The sequence below is a fragment of the Medicago sativa genome, chromosome 8 (genome assembly GCF_051527215.1).
Source record: "Medicago sativa cultivar Bolivia chromosome 8, Bolivia_mono, whole genome shotgun sequence".
Lineage (NCBI taxonomy): Eukaryota > Viridiplantae > Streptophyta > Magnoliopsida > Fabales > Fabaceae > Medicago > Medicago sativa.
The window spans coordinates 42,937,345-42,957,018 of record NC_140756.1 but is presented as its reverse complement, the minus strand read 5'-3'; the positions used below and the strand labels follow the sequence as shown (position 1 = coordinate 42,957,018).

The window sequence follows — 19,674 nt, the reverse complement described above, 5'->3', positions numbered from 1 at the left end:
CGCTCAAACCCTATGTATCTTCTTTTGATAAGTTTGCATCGGTGTTAACTTTGATGGTATTGTTGTCTGGTGGTTCCCAGAAAACATTTCTGGATCTAGGGTTATGAGTCATAACTCCTATAGGAAGCATGCATGTTGATGCTTTGTTGATGTTGTCACGAGTTTGGTAATCATGAATGTTTGTACTGATTTGTTGAATGGTGTCTTCTTCACTAGAAAAGTTGTTGTTGAAAATGAGTTTGTTCCTTGAGAACCATAAATTATAGATCACAGAAGCTGCATAAGTAATGGTATCCGCATCCTCAGACTCAATTAAGTTTTGTAGCCAATCCTGGAAAGAGTACTCAGTGTCATCTTGATGTGATCAAGAGCTCATTAAGCATGTGGAAGGAAATTTACAAAAAACACACAAAAAAAAAGAATGTTTTATTCATTTTTTTGGTCTATTCACGTTTTTTTAATCAAAATTGTTTAACTTTAAATTTTTATGGGGGTCTTGATTAGAAACAGGTCATTGATAGTATAATGGAAGGAATTAGAAGAATCATTTGGCTATTGAATGCATGATAACAACATTTATCATTTAATTGCACAATATCCTTCCGTTATGGAAATTTGAAGAAACCATCGCATGCACTTCAAGACAAGGCTTTAAAGTCAAATTTATTTTGGCTATTCATTGGTTTTTATTGGTTGAATATATGGTTTTGAAATCATATAGTCAACACTCAAAAATTATTTGTAAGGCTAATACGCCATTTCTTAGTTTCTTTAAATTATGATTAGAAGTTATTTTAATTAATTAGGGATCATTGAGATACTTAGCATCAAGTCTATAAATTGTAATTTGTTTGATGAAATAAAGGACATGTAGAATTTTGATTAAAAAAATACACTTTGTGTGTTGTGAGAGCTTTGTCTCTTTTTTTTGGTTCTGGATTGAACCAAGTTTATCGAGTCTTATCAATGGCTTCCTTACCGTTGTGGCGATTCTTCATAGCTTAGCATTCCTTCTTGGATTGGAAGTGAGTGTGACGCGTTCTTTTACCATTCCTTTCCCCAAATCCATCTTTTTATTTTACTTTTTATTCCTATACGAATTCTGTCCTTCATCACATCTGGGAATTTTATGTTTAGATGGGAACCAAACCTAACCTTTTTAGCATAAGGACACTCCATGAATACATGATCTAAGGATTCCAGTTTTGTGACACACATGGGGCAAAACATATCCCCGTGAAGCCCTTTGGAAATTAGAGCCATTCTGGTGGGGATGGAATCATTTAAGACTCTCCACATGAAGTCTTTGTGTCTAGGTATGGTGTTTAGGTCCCTTATCTTCTTCCACATAGCGTGATTTAAGACATTGTTTGAGGGGCCCTGTTCCTTGTTGTGGTGCCAATCTCTAATAAAGTTATATCCTGACTTTACAGAATAGTTACCATCTTTTGAGAACATCCACATAAAAGTATCTGTGATATCCTCTCTGATTAAGGGAATCTGGTTTATTTGTTCCTTCTCAAAAGGTAGGAATAGGTTGTCCAAGAGAGCTTGGTTCCATGATCCTTGTGCATTCATAAGATTTTTAACTAGAAAGTTGTTTGAAGCTTCAGTATGTTGACTTAGGATTTTAAACCCATGTTGTTGAGGCAGCCAATTATCCTCCCAGACATTTACATTATGCCCATTGCCAATCTTCCAACAACCACCTTTTTGTATGATCCATTTGGCATGTAAAATGCTACTCCACACAAAGCTAGGTTTGTGACCTAATTGGGCTTGTAGAATATCACAGTGAGGGAAGTATTTTGCTTTAAGACATTTACCTATGAAGGACTCAGGGTGCTGGTGAAGTCTCCATATTTGTTTTGCTAGCAGGGCCTCATTAAAGCTTCTCATTGTTCTGAAACCTTGTCCTCCCTGAGTTGTAGGTTTGAACAGTTTTTCCTTGCTCTTCCAATGAATTTTCCTCTTGTCTTCATTGCCACCCCACCAAAATCTACAAATAGCTTGCTCAATTTTGTCACATATGCCTTGAGGTATTAAAAAAATACTCATAACATAAGTTGGAATTGCTTGAATCATAGCCCTTATAAGGACACCTCTACCAGAAAATGATAAATTCCTTTCCTTCCACCCTTTTAGCTTACTTCTGATTCTGTCCATTATGAAGCTAAAAATCTGTGTTTTTGACCTTCCAACATGAGTAGGTAGCCCTAGGTACTTTGAGATGGTATTTGAAATCTGGATAGGCATGAACTGTTGGAATTCATCTTTAATACTTTGTGTAGTTGTAGGGCTGAACATCATCTCAGATTTATTGAGGTTTATTTTTTGGCCTGATATCCTTTGATATTCTGAAAAGATGTCCATTAAGTATTTTGCCTCATGTTTATTGGCTCTGCAAAAAACCACACTATCATCAGCAAAAAATAGGTGAGAAATGGGGGGTGCATTTCTAGCTATAGCTATCCCATGAATTTTACCATCATTCTAGTGCTTAGCTATAAGGCTTGAAAGCACCTCAGCACAAATAATAAATAAATAAGGTGACAAGGGATCTCCCTGTCTAATGCCCCTTTTGGGTCTGAAACAATTAGAGGGATGGCCATTAATAAGGACAGAAAAAGACACACTCCTAACACAAAGCATGATAGTGTGAAATAGTTTAGAGGGGAAACCCATAGTCTTAAGAGTATTCTCTAAAAAATTCCATTCCACCCTATCATAAGCTTTTTCCATGTCTAACTTGATACCAACAACATTGTTCTTCTTATTTCTATGGTTCTTTAAGTAATGAAAAGCTTCATAAGCTATTATAGTATTATCAGAAATAAGCCTTCCAGGGAGGAAAGCACTTTGTTGTGGACTAATGATGTTAGGGAGAATCTTTTTAAGCCTATTAGCAATGGTTTTAGTGAGAATTTTAAAAATAACATTACACAGAGCAATAGGTCTAAAGTCATAGGGAATTTTAGGATCTTTAATTTTAGGAATAAGACATAAGAAAGTATGGTTGATATTACCAGGATCACCATTGTGATTTAAAACCTCTAGAACATATTGAGAGATATCAGGACCAATGACATCCCAGTATGTCTGGTAAAAGAGAGCATGTAGTCCATCAGGACCAGGAGCTGCTGTGCTTTTCATTTGCTTAATTGCTTCAAACACCTCTGTAGCACTGAAATCCTTTTGCAAGTGATCAAAGTCCTCCTGATTTACTCTGTCTTTAACAACATCTATAGTGTGCTGCATACAAGTAGGGTTAGAGGTTTCAAAAATATTAGAAAAGTAATCAATAAAAGTGTTATTGATGTTGTTAACATCACTCCAGCTGTTTCCATCTTTGTCCTGAATAAACTTTATAGTGTTTTTCCTCTTCCTTTGGGAGGATTTAAAGTGGAAAAACTTTGAGTTCTTATCTCCAGCTTTGAGCCAATTAATCTTGGCTCTTTGAGCCCACCATAATTCCTCCTCTTTCATGAGATTGTCCAGCAGGGTTTCCTTCTCTTTAATAGTCAGTAGAGTAGTAGTGTCAGGAATTCTATCCTTAAGTTGGTGGAGATCTTTATGAAGCTTGCTGATTTTCCTAGGTATGTCTCCATACTTATCCTTTCCCCATCTGTGAAGCTGGTTTAGAGTATCCTCAAGCTTATTTTCAATGCCACCTTTAGTAAACTTCCAAGCATTCTGGACTATTTGGTTGCTCTCCTCATCTTGCAGCCAAAGTTGCTCAAATCTGGGCATATGTCTATCTTTTTTTGGATTCCTGCATTCAATGTTAGCCCAAAAATCTAGCAGTATAGGACAGTGGTCAGAGCTATATCTAAGGAGATGATAGTTAGTATAATTTTGAAAATTGGCTACCCAAGTCTGAGAGGCCAGATACCTATCAAGCCTTTCTTGGATATGGTGACCATCAGCTTGGTTATTGGCCCAGGTATACTTAGAACCATTATAACCAATGTCAAGAAGAGAGTAAGAGTCAATAGTGCTTTGGAACTTGTCAGCTAAATTATAATCAATGATATTACCACCTATCTTTTCATTACCATTTAAGATCATATTAAAGTCACCAAATATAATCCAGCTGGCATTAGAATGAGTGTTAGCAATAGAATCAATAAGGTAGATTTATGTTTTTCATTGTGAGTTGAAAAACCATAGAATCCCGTAGCATACCAATTAAAATTAGTTAAGGCACAAGTAATATAGCAGTCAATAAATCTTGTATTAAAATTGTGGATAGACAAGTTTACATCATTGTTCCAAAGCATAACTAGACCACCTGACCTTTTTCCATTACATTTTGCACAATTAACAAGATGGTAATTAGGCAAAATATCAAGACACAGTTTAGAATTAAGGTTCAAATTAGACTCACATAATTTGGTTTCACTAAGTAAGACCATATCTGGGCACTGAACAGTGATGAGCTTCCTTAAAGCTCTGACTGCAGATGGCTTGCCCAAGCCTCTGTAGTTCCATGCTAGGATCTTCATATTCCTTGGCTAGCCTTGTCCTCAAGGCTTGCCATTAGGGGGTCTTTTGGAGTTTGTTGGAATTCCTGAATAGAATGAGTGTCAGGGAGGGTTTTCCTCTTGAGTGAGTTTGACTGCTGTGTGTGTTGAGCTCTCATATCCTGCATCTTTGGAGTGTTTCCTGTAGCTAGAAGTATTGAATTTGCTTCTAAATTCCCTGATGTTATTATAGATAAAAAACAATTACAAAGATTTTTAGGTAGTTTAAATTATATTTCAGACTACTATGAATATTTGTCTAAAGATACAACTATTTTATATAATAGGCTGAAAACTAACCCAAAACCCTGGACAGATGATCATACTCATGCTGTTCAAAGAATTAAAAACAAAATGAAATGTTTACCTTGTTTATCTTTAGCCAATCCTAAATATTTTAAGATTGTTGAAACTGATGCATCTAATTTAGGTTATGGAGGAATCCTTAAACAAGTAATTCCTGATTCTAACAAAGAAGTTTTAGTCCGTTTTACTTCTGGAAAGTGGAATTCCACTCAATCTAATTACTCTACAATTAAGAAAGAAATGCTTTCTATAATAAAATGTATTTCTAAATTCCAAAGTGATTTATTGAATCAAAAATTCTTGCTAAGAATTGATTGTAGCTCTGCAAAATCAATTATTGAAAAAGATGTTAAAAATCTGGTTGCAAAACAAATTTTTGCAGGATGGCAAGCTCAATTGTTTGCCTTTGAATTTGATATTCAGTATATTAAAGGTGAAAATAATTCACTTGCTAATTATTTAACCCGTGAATTTTTGCAGGGAGAATGACAACCCCTTATAGGGGTAGAGGAGTCCGCGGTCAATATGGCCGTGGAAGATGATCTGAGAGTAGCAAAATGCTACCTCAACCAGAAACCAACATTCCTCCAATAGGGGATTGGACAACAGTTCACTACAATAAAGGAAGGTAAATGCCTTTACCTTCAAAGAAAGATGAAGCATCTTCTTCATCCTCAAGTAAGATAATATCTTACAAACAAATTGCAGCTGAGGAATCTCCTCAAGAAAAAATTTCTGAATTTTTGAGAATCCTGTTACAGAAGATGTCATGTATATTGATGACGAAGATATATCTTTGACCCATAATGATAGCTGGTCAATTAAAGAAAGATATCTTGAATCTAGAGGATATCTTGGTCTTTATGGAAAATCCAGACCAAATCTAGAAATTCTATTATCAGTTACTGGATCAGTAACAATCACTCATAATTATCATAACGACAATCCAGCAAGCTTTATAAGCTTCTCAAAATGTCATATTAATAAGATTTTATTACCAAAAGATTGGGGTCTTAATCCAAATGGAGAAAAGGCTATTAAAATTGACGAAAGTAAAATTATTTACTTCAATTATTGGGATTATATTCAGGCCTTTACTCAGGCATTTTATTACCAAAATCCAAAAAATAATCATTCTTGGTTCTTCTCTATTAATCCGGAGATAGTAGAAAAACCTATACCAAATTGGTTCTTTGATTGGTGGTTAAAATTTGGACCATCTTTAGAAATTCTACCAGAAGAATTACAAAATTTGTATACTTCCTGGTGTGATAAATGTCCCTTAATTACTAAAGTGGCATCCAGTAAAATGATTTTTGGACAATGTCCATGCCTTTATTTTAGCAAATTCCAAATACCCTGGATATGAAGATGGACTATCATCATCTCAAAAAATAAGTATAATATTCCTATTATTCAAAGAAACTTTTTCTTTAAATGGTGGACAAATATGAGTCCTGAAGATATTAAAGTTATAGCTGCCAATATTGGCCACACCATCAAAATTGATGAGACAAAGACAAATAAAGAACAAAGTTCTCAGAGCTTTCCTATAGAGGAAATTAAAAATTATTATCAGAGAAAATATCCTCAAGAGAAAGAAGATCAAATAAAGATCTGTGTCCTTGAATACATGAAAAAACAATTTTTCAGTTCCTTTCCAACCAAGGCTGCATCCAACGAAGATAGAATGTCTACTTCATCCTTAGGATCAAAAGATTATTTTGAAGAAGATATTGCATGAGAATCCCAACCTGAAGAAGAACCAATTTTAGAAGAGTTTTGGGATTCCTTGAAATCTCACGTAGCAAAATAATTTGAGCAATAATGAAGTGCTAAGGTACACAATAATAGATTGCTATGTCACCAAGAGAAAATCTCTGCAACAATATCAATTATCAAAAAGGAATCTTTCTTTGGTCAAAAATAATTATGGAAGAGACAAATCATTATTGGTGTAGTAATGAGTCACCAAGACAAAATAATTGTGGTGAAGTTATAAGTCACCAACGAGTCTTTTCTTTACTTTTTCTTTTTTGAAATTTTTGTAATATTCTGTTATTTTGTGATCATTGTGATAAGTGTCGATGGGGCCCAAAGTGTACCCGACTTAAACAGTGATTTGTCATGTTGTAATCATTTTATTAACCAGCTACCGAATTCTACAGTAGCTTTTTACCGGTTCAAATAGTGAACCCTATTTCCCTATATGAGGGAAGTTAATTTTTCATTCTAGGCACGCTTTTCTTTTCTTAGTTTCCATATCTCTTTGTAACCTCTCCTCTTGTATAATAAAGTTCTCTTATTTCCATCCATACTCTGCATAATTATTTGCTTTCGCACTTCAATACACGTTTTGGTATCAGAGCATGGCTAAATATATATATATATATATATATATATATATATATATATATATATCAATTTGGCTTTTCCCAAAAAACAAAAAAACAAAAAAAAAACTCTTTATCTTTTCCTAGTCCCTTTGTCTTTTTAACCCTTTGCCTTCGTTAACACGGAAGATTTGCTCTTTTATTTAGTATACAAGATTTGCGAAATCTAAACTCGCTAGCTAGCTAGTTAGAATACGGCGTAAAAAAAACTAGCTAGAGTACGAATTTTACCTAGATGTATAGGTTTAGTTATTTTTTAGGGAAGAAATGTATAGGTTTAGTTATTTTTAGGGAAGAAATGTATAGGTTTAGTTATTATTTACCTATATTAAAAGAAAATAACATCTTCAAAACAATATCCTATAATTTTTTCTCTATCTTGGTGGACGAATTAATAAACACACAAAAATAAAAAGAATAAAAAAATCTATGCATGTAAGTGGTAGACAATCAATATTACACTATTACTCCCTTTAACTAAGTGATTGTTTTCAAGTGATTAATAAATTTTACAAAATGACAACGAATTCGATTGGAGTTGCTTGTGTTTGAATCATGAGTGAAACAATTTTTGATCACTTAATTTATCTTTCATCAAATTTCAGATTAGTAAGATTTCATTATCATAGAAAGTGGAGGGTTTTAACACCAAAAAAACACTTTTGCTCCCTCTGTCTTTATTTATAAGAAAAATATTTTTCAATTTTTAATTGTCCTTTGATATTTTTTGGTGCTAATCATCTGATTCCTAAGCAAAGGGACTCTAATGATCTGGAGTTCGGTCGGGAGATAAGTAAAGTCTGATTAAGAATTGTTACACGGGTAATTGAACTTGAGTTTTTTCAAACGATTCGTCCTTTAATGCAGCTTATTAAACCACTTAAGCACAATAACTTGATTTTATTTGTCCCTTAATATAAGATAATTTACAAAATTTTACAATGCATTAGTCATTTTTTACAAAAAGATCGCTATTTAATCACGAATGAAAATAGTAAAATACATTTTCTCTCTAATACTTCATCCGTCTTAAATTAGGTGTTCTCTTTTCTAATTTTCTTTGTCCTAAATTATTTGTCTCTTATATAATATCAATACAACATTTTTTATTCTTTTCTACTCACATACTCTTATTTATTGCATTTCAATCATCTATAACTATTCTACTAACTATAATTAATAAGGCTGTTTTACTAAACGATACTCCCTCCTGCCATTATTATAAGAAAAAAATAACAATAGATTCATTAAATAATTAATGCATATGGTCTATAATGTAGATCATATACATTAATTATTCAATGAATCTAAAAATATCATTTTTAACTTATAATAGTGACCGAAGAGTACATATTTTACCGTTAAAATCACTTCAGTTAATCACTTTCTCATTAATCATGTAAATCTCAAATGGAATACCTAATTTCAGATGGAAGGAGTAATAATTGCAGGCCTAAATATGCAAAACTAACATACATTTAAAAAAAATTATTCGTTAAACAATTTTTTTAATGGCTGTTAATTTTTTCTTGAAGTTCTTGTAATAAAGGATACAGGTCGAGCTTAGCTCAATTGGTATAGACATTGTATAATATATACAGAGAGCGGGGTTCGAACCTCAGACAACTCACTTCTTCAAATTTTAAATTTATGAACTCCAGTCACTAGGCTACTTGACAAAAAAGATACAGATATAATATTAGCAAATTGCATATTACACAAACAACTGTTTTTAATGGTTGTTAATTTTTTCTAGAAGTTCTTGTAATAAATTAGGGGTGGCAATAGGCTGCCCGTCAGGAGCCTGTGACTCGGACTACTTAAATCCCGACACGGCCTAACTCGTTTATTAATGAGGCTAGGCTAAAGCTTTTTTAGAAAGCTCATTAATTAAATATGTCAGGCTAAGGCTTATAGAGAAGCCTACTAGGCCTACCATATATATATATATATATATATTGATCTTATTAGCCTCTACAAAATGGAACTTTATTAGCAACAAAAATAAAAAGGAAACATATCAAATCTATGCAATACACGCTTATTGGCCTCTACAAGATTGATGTACAATATCTACAAAATTTAATTGGATATGCATGCAATATATATGCTTATAAAGTGAGAAAAAATGGATGTACATGCTTTACAAAATTTTATTGACCTATTAACCTTTTAAGATATATGCTTATTAAGCTTTCTTATAAATAAGTCAAATGTTCTATTTTAAAAATTGACTACAAATTAGGCTTTTAAAAAGGCTAATAGGTCAAGTCGGGCATTTAAAAAAGTCAGGTCAGGCTAAAAATAAAGCTTATGACAGGCTAATAGGTCAGGCTTAGGCTTTAGTTTTTTCAACTAGGCCTGACATATTTAAGCAAAGCCTCTTCGTTGGTCCCGATTATGTTACGGAATAGATGGCATAATGCTCGCAACCTTGGAATTTAGGTTATTTCTTCTCATATCATCCGTGAAGGAAATAGTTGTGCAGATAAGTTGGCTGCTTTGGGTCACTCCATAGTTGGTGAGATTTGGCTTGACATTCTTCCAGATGAGGTGAAGATTGATTTTTATAGGGACAAATATGGGTTACCTAATTATAGATTCTCTTAATATATTTTTGGGCTGTTTTTTTTTTGTTTTTTCTGTTTCCTGCTGTTTTTTGGTGGGTTTTGGTATAGTCCCCCCACCTTTTGTAAATATCTTTTCCCCCTTTATTTAATAAATTTTTCGAGTTTGGCGGCATAGGATGGAGGTATCTCGGGGTTCCAACCTAGTTGGGATGTCGATGATGTCTCCTGATGCCTAACCTCTCTCCTTGATTATCAAAAAAAAAAATATTAAGCAAAGCAAGCTTTGGGCCGGCCTATTCCCACCTCTATAATGAATGATACAGATAGAGTTTAGTTCAACTAGTAGAGACATTGTGTAATATATTCAGGGATCGGGGTTCGAAACTCAGACAACTCACTTCTTCACATTTTAAATTTGTAAACTCCAGTCACTAGGCTACTTGACATATAGAATATTAGCAAGTTGTGTATTACACAAACAAATATGCTATTTCTAGCTATAGTGACAAATTAATGTTTGCTAACCATATAAACTAAACTAATATTTGAAAATCTACCAATACACTAAAGCAAGAGCTTTATGATCAATGTAGCGTTGAAGCGTAAATTTCGTGATCGTCTGCCCGCTTTTTTTACATTAATACGTATAAATTACAAACAATATTTTTTTATAAGATTTTGTTTAAAATTATTTTGATTTAATTAAAATTATAAGTATAAATAAGAGATATTATGCAATTTCATTTGGTAGCAAACTATACTTTTTTTTAATGATATCAACGATATAACAAATAAATTCTTATTAAAACAAAATTTAAAATTTTCTCTTTGTGAAATATAAGTCGTCTGGATTGCACAACAAATCATGTCATGCCATTAAGTATTACACTATGAAATTAGTCCCTGCTCTACATTGAGTATTACACTAGAGCAGAGACTAATTTCACAGATGAAAATTTTTAAAGTGACCAAAAGCCTAAAAAATATTTTAGGAGGACTAAAATCAAATGTTGGTATATTTATGGGGACTATTTACTTATTTAACCCTTGTTTTTTTTACCACTTAGATCCTTCAAGTTATTTAAGTTAACGTTAAACGTGAAATAATTTACATTCCTAAGATTTAAAATTCTTCAAATTTGTTATTCCATTCCTATAAATACCTGTCTCATGTATCCTGAAACCACATCTCAGTTGTGTAAAATTCAAACAAAATTTCATATGGCAACTTCGAAAGTTCTAAGCATTGCTCTCTTTGTGCTGTTGGGTTTAAGCATGTGTTCTGCTACTAGAAAACTCCACCAAGAAGGATCTGGAGGACTGCCTGGTGGTATGGGATCTGGAGGAGGACTGCCTGGTGGTATAGGATCTGGTGGACTTCCTGGTGTAGGATCTGGAGGACAGCCTGGTGGAGGACTTCCTGGTGTACTTGGTGTAGCTAGATACCTCGTGGGAGCGCTGCCTATTGTTGTTCCAATTCTTGGTGGATAGTGCCGTGAAGGTGGGCATACTGGAAATAATGACAGCATTGTACCTGATGGTCATCACTAAGCCTATAATGATATCTTCATAAATAATAAATAATATCTATAATTCTCCTCCTAATAACCATATATATTCCGTAGAATATATCAACAAGAATAATATACTGTTGTAAGGATGCTTATAAACTTTAATTAATAATATATTTACAATGTTGAGTTCATGCAAATTGATGCACTATCATGAAAAACTATATTCTTATGTCCACCGAATGGTTATATTCTTTCCATTTTTTGTATTCTTTTTTTTGTGGTGTTACTTTCATTTTTGTAATTAACAATATTATAAGTGTAAGAATGAAAACAAAAGAAGGAGCAAGCTAATTGATCAAAACTAAACCGTAGAACTTGTTGGCTCTTTGAATTCGGCATTGAGAACACATGCTCGAGAAGAATGTTAATTTTAAGCTAAGATTTAAAAAAAAAAATGATTATCTATCATAATTGACGAAACAAGAATATTCACATTTTTTATTAATAAAAATGTTTGTATTTTACTATGCAACAATGATATTTGGACATCCCAAATATTCATACACATTCAACACATCTTTTCTTGCAATTTATATTTTACTATATTGAGAAATTCTTGCATGGTCTCGAACAAAACACGTCATTCTTGGTCTCAACAAATAAAAGTGTGACACGTCATCTCATTAAATTAAAATAATACTTAAAAGAAAGAATTTAGAAACCCCTCTCTCTCTCATGCGTCTGATCTCCACTGCCAGAAGTTTAAGCTCTGTCTCCAATTATGTTGTTTGTTTCTCTAAGAACAACTTTGTCGACAAGATAAACCTCTTGGTGCTTATCACCGACCTAATTAACCTTCATCCAACCATTTGGAAGAAGAATGAGAAGAACTATGGTTCTGTGAAGCGATCATCAAGCTTTTGGGGAGGGTTTGTGTCAGAAATTTAATCAAATTAAATTTTCAAATCAAATCATGCTATGGAAGAATGACGTGTTATGTCTGAGACCATATGCAAGAATTACTATATTAATTATTATGAGGTCCTCAACGTGGGACAACACAGCACAAAATGCACATTTGCGCTATTTTATAGCCTAGTTCCGTTCCTATAAATACCCGTCTCATGAATCTTGAAACCTCAGTTCAGTTGTGTAAGATTCAAAAAAAAAAAAAATCATATGGCAACCTCGAAAGTTCTAAGCGTTGCTTTCTTTGTGTTGTTGGGCATAAGCATGTGTTCTGCTACTAGAAAACTCAACGACATTCCTGATAGAGACGGCTTTAATCCCACGGGTGAGCTCTCTCCATTTCCATATCCTGGAGGACTGCGTGGTGAAGGAGTTCTGGGTGATGGAGAACAGCCTGGTGAATATATCAAACCTGATGGAGTCGGCTTTACTAGTCCCGACGGTACACCCATTCCAGTTCTTCCTGACGGAGGATTTCTTGGAGGACTGCCGTGAAGGAGGCTATATTGGCAGTGGTAGTAATGATGGCGTTGTACCTGATGGTCATCACTAAGCCTATAATGATATCTTCATAAATAGGCCAAATACCTCTCTGGGTCCTTTAAGTTTCACGTTTGTAACAGATAGGTCCTTTAAGTTTCAAAGGTACAGATAGGTCCTTTAAGTTTCTAAGGTTTCAGATAGGTCCTTTAAGTTTCGAGTTTGTTTCAGATAGGTCCTTTCTATCAACCTTAGAAACTTAAAGGACCTATCTGTAACCTTTGAAACTTAAAGAACCTATCTGTTACAAACGTGAAACTTAAGGACTCAGGGAGGTATTTGGCCTCATAAATAATATCTATAGTTATCCTCCTATGATAACCATATTCTGTAGAATATATCAACAAGAATAAGATACTGTTGTAAAGTATGTAACAAAATAAAAAAAGATACTGTTGTAAGGATGCTTATGAACTTTAATTAATACTCCCTCCGGTCCTCTTTATAAGAGAAATTTGAGTCAACAAAAAGTAATGTATTTGGTTAAAAATTCAGTCTAGATACATTGAGTGTTGTTGACCCAACTTTCTCTTATAAATAGGACCAGAGGGAGTATAATACTTTCAATACTATCCATTAAATCTTCCTTTATTTTTTTCTTTTTTTTACAATGTTGAGTTTATGCAAATTGATGCACTATCATGAAAAACTATCTTCTTATATGTCCACCGAATGATTATATACTGGAAAATTCTATGGTGAAGTCATTCAATTGACTTTTTCGGTGAAGTTACTCTACATCCAATAATAATGTGCCACGTGTCTTATATGCTGATTGTTGAATGGTATGTAGTGTGTGCTTGCTTAATATGTTCCACCGTAGACTAGCTTTATTAGATTTTTTGAACTATCAGATTAAACACCTCATTAGTGTTATTGTGTTGCCTTTCACAGTATATTTATTTCCTCTCTCCTTTTTTCTTTCCTCTCCTTCATTTCAACAACACATTAATTCCAATTTACATGATAATTTTTTACTATTCTTTGATGAATTGTTCATACAACCCGTCCACCATATCCACCACCATCACGATGGCCATCGCTACCACCTCCAAAAAAATTAAAATTTGCTGACCGGTGTTATTAAAATTTCCAAATCTATGATTTGATTTGCTGACCGGTGTTAATAAAAAAATCCAATCTGATTTGATTTGTATTCAAATGAATTGTAAGAACATCATATCTATCTATATATAAAAGTTAACCAATGCTAATATTTTTGCCCTAATTAAACCTAAACCCTAAGGAATAAAATTCCTGTTTTACCCTGACCTAAACCTTAATTATGAAACAGCTATAGTAACAAAAGAAGAGGAAAAAAAGCCGCAAATATATAAAAGTTAACCAATGCTAATATTTTTGCCCTAATTAAACCTAAACCCTAAGGAATAAAATTCCTGTTTTACCCTGACGTTATCTATATATAAAAGTTAACCAATGCTAATATTTTTGCCCTAATTAAACCTAAACCCTAAGGAATAAAATTCCTGTTTTACCCTGACCTAAACCTTAATTATGAAACAGCTATAGTAACAAAAGAAGAGGAAAAAAAGCCGCAAATATATAAAAGTTAACCAATGCTAATATTTTTGCCCTAATTAAACCTAAACCCTAAGGAATAAAATTCCTGTTTTACCCTGACCTAAACCTTAATTATGAAACAGCTATAGTAACAAAAGAAGAGGAAAAAAATCCGCAAATTTTGGTTCATTATAAACGGATAAACATATGCTAATTTTGCTTCATTGTTTGTTGCTCACAGATGACAATTAGGGCTGATAAACATAACTAAAAAAAAAAAATAACGATAAATATAAGAAGAAGTACAGATAAGCATAGGATGACAATTACGTTTCCTTCAAAATCGTTTCCATTTTTTCCTTTCTCTTGCTCTTAAACCTAATTATCAAAACAGCACTTTCCTATTTTTCTGATGCAATCCTTTCCAAACTAATTGCATTATTTTTGGAACGTACTCAGCATCTCTTACTCATAAAAATCTGCGCCCCTTCCTAATGTGTTCCGTCCATTCCTATTTTGAAGACACAATAATTGCTTTTTTTTTTGAACGGGCTATCTTCTTGCTCATGATTATTGATATTTCGTTTTGTTGTTTTCTCAGGGTGCCATACGGTTGCCAAACCTGTTTGTTAATGATTTCGGAGATCAGTTAAGACGTTTTGCAAGCCAACGAGCCAAAGAAACCGATTGGTTTGGTATTTTTAGGTTCTGCTATTCTTACTGATCTTCTCTATTTTGTGTATTTTATCTGCTTGTGTCTGTTTTGTCTCTCTGTTAACTCCTCTTTGTCTCTTTACCATATTCATTAATCCCTTTTTGTTTCAGATCTTTAATTTTCCTAAAGATTATCTCATTGTTGGAGCAGTATGATCATATTATTATTTTTCAAATTATTAGTTCATGTAGGATTAGAATCTATATATTTGAGATAAGTTAGTTTTATGTATTTAACTTTTATGAGTGGTTTTGATTCCAAGTGATTACCCTCCATGGATTTATAGTGTTTTGTAATGGTAGAAAATCATTTTTGAAATATAATTACATATCACTTTTCCAAGAGGTTTTGATACTAAATGATAGTATGTGTAAGTAGTAACACTTATGATTTGAGGGAAATTGAGAATTAGTCTTACCGACAAAACACAATATATATAAGCTCACTGATATATTTAGCTCACTGATATATATAGCACCTAATGTATTCCAAATTTAAATAAAGTGAGTCATGTGTCCCATTGAGGTTCATAAATTTGAATCTCTTATTATAAACATTTGTTAGACCAAGCAATTTGTTAGATCAAAAGCTCTACCATAGACATTGGTTGGCTTCTAAATAGTATGGTGAAGAAAATGTATTTCAAATTCAAACTTATCATGTGGTTGATTTCCAAATTTTACTTCCAAAAATTATCATGTTGTTGGCTCTATGTTTGCAAGATAATTTTGATTTTTGCTATTTGTTGATTGTTAGTTTCTATTGGCAAATTACCGTTTGCATACAATGGAGTAATTAACTTGAATGCAAACAAGTTAAATGCATCAAAGTCATTGGTTCAAATCATTAAATGCTCATTTTTTTCTTCTAGACTAATGTAAGTGCAGGTATAGTCATGCTAAGTAATTTAATCTCTTCCTTGGTGATCATATACCTTACATTTGTTTTTCATATGTTTTAGGCAATCAACTCACTTCTGAGCTGCCGTATAGTTGCAGATTAATGTTTATATGTAAAATAAATTTTACAAGGAGACTTTTAATTTCACTATTAAGGATTTTTGATAATGCTGACTCTGAGTAAAACAACATTTCCTTCAATGAGGCCTTTGCAAGTTCAGTTTTTTTTTCTATTTTCTTTTTTAAATTTAGTTCTGAATTACGTTGATTAGAGTTTCATTTGGTCTATATGAATTAATTCTTGATTTTTTGTGCAGAGGGATTTAACTTTTTTCGAAGCATTTGCTATGGCAAATGCAATGCATGAGCTACATGTTAGAGTGCCAAAATAGCAGCCATTTCAAATACATAATATTAAGCAAGTCAATTTTGCATCCCATAAGCAAGTTTGTCTTCTCTGACATAACCATGTTTAATGCCTATAAATTAGGTTGCTAAGAAATTGAAGGAAAAGGAACAATGCATTATTGCAATTTTAACATTTAAGTTGCTATCAATGACAGAGCAATTAAACCATAGTTTAAGATATCCAACTTTTTGGTTGTAGACTGTGTTGCATTCATGGTATTTGTGTTAGCTAAAATTTTGTGATAGGTGATTTAAAATGGTACTTATAAAACATTGTACCTACTTTATGTGTGCTTGGATGTTGTGCCTCCATAACACAATAGTTACTAACATTATTCATTATTTTAAAATGTGATGAAATCATGTTTTATGCAGATCAACTGGATATTATCTTAGAATTCTCTGTTTTTTATATGTTTATTGATGGTTTGGTGCAGGCTTGGAAGTTTGCTTTAGTAGTTGTTGCCTCTTTTGCTGATTACACAGGTGTGTTTGCTTATTTGTTTTGTCTGATCTGGCATGTGACTGTTTTTTTGAAGTATAATATTTTTGGTGGAGTTGGAGTGAAGGTTTTGCGATTGACATGCAATATTTTGTTTGTTATTTGGTATCTATAGATTTTCTTTAGAATTTTTGCGGCTGTTTTGGTCCGTTTTAATCTCTGGAATGTGGCGTTTGAAATTATTTTCTGGAGGCTTCTTGAAGGCTTTGGTCTTAGTACATGAGGTGTTTAGGTGGCATTTTATGCTGTTTTGGGTTGTCTATCAGGTTTTAGACTATGTATTGCTTAGATCCGTAAGTTGTTATTGTGGTGTAATATGATAAGATTGGTTGTAACGTTTAAACCTCTTTTCTTTGATATGAAGTAGTAGTGGAAGGCGATCACATATTTATTTTAGGTGGTGTATGGTGTATTGTCATTGCTACTTTATGTATTTGTTGGATTGCCATCACAATTCCAAAATCTCTTTTGTTTTATCAATCTTATCCCTGGGAGATGAAAGCGGTGGCAATTCAAACACTTTTTATGGATACAAAATCTTACAAACTATATTTCCAATTCCTGACAGCTTGATAGTAACACTTCAACAAAGGATTTTTTTACCTAAGGCTTAAAAAAAATTGTGATATAGTCATCTATGGATAATTTGTATCATTTGTTTAAGCACACTTGCACAAAGATCACAAGTGTACAGATCTAGAAGTATCAAATCCTAAAAAATAAAAGACTATAATTATTCAAGGCATGTAATGTCCTCTGATTAAAATATATATGGCGAGAATTATTTCAGTATTATGCTAAAGGCATGCTCTTATTTTAACTAAGTATCGTTGAAACAAAAATAAACTCATGATTTAGATTTCTTTGTCAATGATTTGGATATTCATGTAAAGGATGTTTGTCATTTAAAAAACAAATGTAAAGGATGTTTGTCTTCCGCATGGGAGGCTTACTTTGTTTATTGAAAATATCATTGATTTCATTAGGTGTGCGGGACAATCTAATTGAGGAGACTCATAATTAGTTTGTTGCAACGTTAGAGATAATTTGCTTAAATAAATTATTTTCCTCGAATGTGGTATATAAAGAAGTTTTTCGTAGTATTTTGTTGTGTAATATTATTTTTTCGATGTATGGTCATTTTGAAGGTATTCGCAAAGTATCGAACCTTTTTTTGTGTTAAACGACTTATGTCATTTTTTTTTGGTACAACGACTTATGTCATTTTAATATTATATTATGTTATATTCGTAAAGTAAATGTATCATTATAAAATGAACTATGTCATTGCACTCTTATATTATTTTATATTTCATCATCAATTATAACTATGGATATGACCCGTGCGTCAGCACGGGTCGGTGGTCTAGTTTGATTTATAATTTTATAGTTGAAAGAGCATTTTCCAAAAGCAAAAATAATTTCATTTTAAAAATGGTAATCTGGGACCTCTCATCCCATCTTCCCCAAACCTATAGTTACTATAACCGTGTAAAGCTTATTGTTTAGAAAACTAATAATTGTGTAAAGCTAATCATTTAATCTGTCATAACCACTTAACTAGATGTATGCAAGTGCAAAAAAATAAAAAAAATCCAACCTGTGTTATTAAAATTTCCAGATTTAAGCTTTCAAGAAAAACAAAAAAAAAAATTAAATTTCCAGATCTATGATGTAAAATCCAGCGATGTAGGCACAAAGATGGAGGATGAACGCCGGAGATGGCAGCAATAATCCGACGACCGTTTAAGGGTTGTATGAACAACGCAAAACATTTTTCAAATACCTGATTTTGAGATTCATATAGGTAGGAAGAAGAGGAGGACACTGGAAACGATTTATATAATCATCATTTTCGATGTTGAAATTGCTCTAAATCGTCGGGTTTAATTTCGGATTTCGAAGGTGAAGCGGGTTAAAGTGACCCGGTTGGAGGTTGAAGATGATGTTTTTTTTTCTTTTTTTATCGGATTTCTCTTGTAAATAGGAAATAACAAAAACATTAACAATAAATTGCATGGTTGTTTTAATCGGATTTAACTTCATGGTCGCGAGTTCGAATGGTCGCGAGTTCGAATCGCAGGGTTGATTAATAGTTCGAATCGCAGGGTTGATTAATATTATATAGCTCGAATCGCAGGGTTGATTAATATTATTTTTTTTCTTACAGAAAAAATGATTAATATTATTTTTTTTCTTACAGAAAAAACACTGATTAAAAAAAGTAAAACAAGAGTTTCAAACGAAAACGAAGTTCGAATCGCAGGGTTGATTAATATTATTTTTTTTCTTACAGAAAAAATGATTAATATTATTTTTTTCTTACAGAAAAAACGCTGATTAAAAAAAGTAAAACAAGAGTTTCAAACGAAAATGAAAATATGGATCGAACCAGGGATCTCGAGGTAGTAAAACAAGAGTTTCAAACGAAAACGAAAAGAAAACGAAGTTCGAATCGCATGGTTGATTAATATTATTTTTTTTTCTTACAGAAAAAATGATTAATATTATTTTTTTTTATAGAAAAAACGCTGATTAAAAAAAGTAAAACAAGAGTTTCAAACGAAAATGAAAATATGGATCGAACCAGGGATCTCAAGGTAGTAAAACAAGAGTTTCAAACGAAAACGAAAATATAGATCGAACATTATTTTTTTTCTTACAGAAAAAACGCTGATTAAAAAAAGTAAAACAAGAGTTTCAAACGAAAATGAAAATATGGATCGAACCAGGGATCTCAAGGTAGTAAAACAAGAGTTTCAAACGAAAACGAAAATATGGATCGAAACGAAAATATGGATCGAACTAGGGATC

General features: G+C 32.6%; 2 protein-coding genes, 1 long non-coding RNA gene and 1 pseudogene across 3 annotated transcripts; 2 read left to right on the top strand and 2 right to left on the bottom strand.

Moving 5' to 3' along the window:
- Positions 1-10: 10 nt before the first annotated feature.
- Positions 11-4,505, bottom strand: LOC146899283 (uncharacterized). The gene is made up of 5 exons (XM_085736738.1): positions 4,297-4,505; positions 3,893-4,093; positions 2,750-3,772; positions 1,156-2,401; positions 11-331 (listed from the first exon to the last, which is right to left on the bottom strand). Exons 1-5 carry the CDS (start codon positions 4,503-4,505, stop codon positions 11-13), a joined length of 3,000 nt encoding a protein of 999 aa, XP_085592864.1.
- Positions 4,506-5,314: 809 nt separating this feature from the next.
- Positions 5,315-6,769, top strand: LOC146899282 (uncharacterized; annotated as a pseudogene).
- A 4,200-nt stretch (positions 6,770-10,969) lies between these two features.
- LOC146899281 (uncharacterized) lies at positions 10,970-11,384 on the bottom strand. Its single transcript, XM_085734299.1, has one exon. The coding sequence runs from the start codon at positions 11,319-11,321 to the stop codon at positions 11,010-11,012; it is 312 nt and encodes a 103-aa protein (XP_085590425.1). The 5' UTR covers positions 11,322-11,384; the 3' UTR covers positions 10,970-11,009.
- Positions 11,385-14,678: 3,294 nt separating this feature from the next.
- Positions 14,679-17,256, top strand: LOC146899280 (uncharacterized). Its single transcript, XR_015022217.1, has 2 exons — positions 14,679-16,844; positions 16,976-17,256. It is a non-coding gene; the product is annotated as an uncharacterized LOC146899280 (long non-coding RNA).
- The last annotated feature ends 2,418 nt before the right edge of the window (positions 17,257-19,674 follow it).

Bases quoted from the DNA above. Each gene is read 5' to 3' on its own strand.
- LOC146899283 (XM_085736738.1), bottom strand. From the start codon at position 4,505: ATGAAGATCCTAGCATGGAACTACAGAGGCTTGGGCAAGCCATCTGCA. The intron at 3,773-3,892 runs GTATCTGGCCTC...CATTGAATGCAG, and splicing joins ATCCAAGAAAGGCTTGATAG to GAATCCAAAAAAAGATAGAC. The intron at 2,402-2,749 runs GTTAGACATGGA...GGTTTTTTGCAG, and splicing joins AACAATGTTGTTGGTATCAA to AGCCAATAAACATGAGGCAA.
- LOC146899281 (XM_085734299.1), bottom strand. From the start codon at position 11,321: ATGCTGTCATTATTTCCAGTATGCCCACCTTCACGGCACTATCCACCA.